The sequence below is a fragment of the Vombatus ursinus genome, unplaced genomic scaffold, assembly GCF_900497805.2.
Source record: "Vombatus ursinus unplaced genomic scaffold, bare-nosed wombat genome assembly UNPS02014786.1, whole genome shotgun sequence".
Lineage (NCBI taxonomy): Eukaryota > Metazoa > Chordata > Mammalia > Diprotodontia > Vombatidae > Vombatus > Vombatus ursinus.
This window is the reverse complement of record NW_020954564.1, coordinates 52,079,655-52,082,370: the sequence shown is the minus strand read 5'-3', so window position 1 is coordinate 52,082,370 and position 2,716 is coordinate 52,079,655. Positions and strand designations below refer to the sequence as shown.

Sequence of the window (2,716 nt, the reverse complement as noted above, 5' to 3'; positions counted from 1 at the left end):
TCTAGAGAATTGAGAGAGTAAGGGTCACACAGTCAGTTGTGTGAAGCCAGAATTGAACCTAGATCTTTTCTTATTCCAAGGCCTGCTCCTAGTGATTTAAAACTCAGATGTAAAGTGATCACTGCAGGCTGAATATTTACTTAGAAAATCACCAATTAACATTATATTGCATTATATTTTTTATTTATTTTGTTGAACCTTTCCCAGTTATATTTTAATCTGATTCAAACCACACTCAGCCAGGATGCTCGTTTGACACCTCTGGACACCACGCTGACTCACTTCATAATTAGCAAGTTTTAAAACAAACTTGCAAGGTCAAGCAAAATGTATTCCCAAATTATTCATGTCATATGTATGTCACACTTACTAGCTGTGTGACCCTGGGCAAGTCGTTTAATCCTGTTTGCCAACATCTGTAAAATGAGCTAGAGAAGGAAATGGCAAACCCAGTCCAGTATCTTTGCCAAGAAAATCCCAAATGGGGTCATGAAGAGTTAGACATGACTGAAAAATAATGAAATAATAATCACCACCACCACAACCACCACCTCCACCCTACTACCACCACCACTGCTACTACTACTACTACTACTACTACTATTACTACTACTATTACTACTACTACTACTACTACTACTACTACTACTACTACTACTACCACCACTACTACTACTACTACTACTACTACTACTACTACTACTACTATATGGTTATATAATATGATATGATTATAGATGTTTTTAGCCATGGTTAAGGTCCTGGGATGTTTTATTCTTGGTTAGGATAGGGTTTACTTTTCAAGAGTATGGCCTAGGCCCATAGTCTTTTTCAGGGAATTCTTGAATTCCTTATTTCTGAGGCAATAGATTAGTGGATTCAAAATTGGAGTTGCAACAGTGTATATGGCTGAAATCAGTTTGTTGGAACTTCTTTGGTCAATGGCCTGGGGATGGACATACATGAAGATTAAGGCTGTATAGAAAATGGTCACAACAATGAGATGGGAAGCACATGTAGAGAAGGCTTTCCAGCGGCCTGTGGATGATGGGATTCGGATGACAGTTGAAGAGATGTAGCCATATGACAGCATGGTGGAAATGAGTGGGAACACCAGGATGATGAACCCCAGGACAAAGTCTACAAGTTCAGCTGTTGAGAAGTCTGTGCAAGCTAGTTTCAGGATAGGGGAGACATCACAGAAAAAGTGGTTAATGACACTAGAACCACAGAATGTGGCATGAGAGATGAAGTAGACCTTGATCACAGAGATGATGAAGGCAGTTGCATAGGAAAAGGCCACCAGCTGCATACATAACCTTGTGGTCATGATTACTCCATACTGGAGTGGGTAACAGATGGCCACATAACGGTCATAGGCCATGGAGGCCAGAAGGACACACTCAGTACAGACAAGAGAAATGAAGAAGTACAGCTGGGTCATGCATCCAACAAAAGATATGTTTTTTTGCTGAAAGAGAAAACCACTCAGCATCTTGGGAATGATATCAGAGACATACCAAACTTCTAGGAATGACATGTTGCTCAGGAAATAGTACATAGGTTTATGAAGGGAGGTGTTGGCCCAGACAGTGAAGATGATAGTGAAGTTTTCCATCAAGACAAAGAGATAAACAAAAAGGAAGAGAAGAAAAAGCAGATACTGGAGCCATGGGGCCGTGGGGAAGCCTAGGAGAAAGAATTTGCTGATGTTGCTGATGTTCTTTCCTCTCATTCTGATTCACTTGAGGGTTCCAGATCTGCAAAATAAAAATAATCATAAATAATGTAGAATACTGAAGGTTAGGTGGTCAGAAGAGAGGATCAATGAGAAACCCTCTGCTATGCTTTGTTCTTGTTATCAAAGTCCAAATATCTGGGTCATATGATCGGGGGAAAGAGTTTCCCCCTATCCAGGGATTTCCTTCTTTATTGGCAGATGCCATTCCTGCCTTCAGTACTGTATGCCATTATTATGTCAATTTACTCCCAACAAATACTGTATTGCAGTTTGCCTACCAGTGCATGTGGGAGATCATACAGTTTCAACAAGTGGTTCAAACCTCCAAAATAATCAGCCTCTCTACAGAAAATATCTGAGGCACTAAAAGGTGCAAATTCTTGGCTGAGAAAGTGTTTGAAGCAGCCATATAGCATGCAGGATTCCTCTGATAAATATTTTTAATTTGACTTTTAATTTATGGAATAAAACATTTCCATAACATAGTACAATAGAAAAGATGATTATACATGAAACTGCAAATCTACTACACACAACTTGCTATTCCTTTAAAATATGCAACAAAATTATCATGTAAATTTCTTTTTTTTTCTTCCCAACACCCCTAGCCCTAGACCCTAGAGATGGCATACAAATAGTATGTATGTGTATGTGTGTGTGTGTGTGCAAAATTATTCTATATACACTTCTATTTATCAATTCTTTCTCTGGATGCAGATACTGTCTTCTTTCACAGGTCTTTTGTAGTTAATTTGGGTATTTATAATAGTCAAAATGACTTAGTTGCTCACAATCACTCTTAAAACTATATTGTTGTTACTGTAAACAATGTTCTCTTGGTTACACTCATTTTGCTCTTCATTATTTCATGCAAGTCCTTCCATGTTTTTTCAAAATCACTGAGCTCATCATTTCTTATAGCACAGTAGTATTCCATCACAACCATATACCACAACTTGTTCAGTCATTCCCCAA

At 38.4% G+C, this 2,716-nt stretch overlaps 1 protein-coding gene across 1 annotated transcript; it reads right to left on the bottom strand.

Annotated features, from left to right (window-relative positions):
- Positions 1 to 793: 793 nt before the first annotated feature.
- LOC114047288 (olfactory receptor 6B2-like) lies at positions 794 to 1,735 on the bottom strand. Its single transcript, XM_027868063.1, has one exon. It carries the CDS (start codon positions 1,733 to 1,735, stop codon positions 794 to 796), a length of 942 nt encoding a protein of 313 aa, XP_027723864.1.
- Between the last annotated feature and the right edge of the window lie 981 nt (positions 1,736 to 2,716).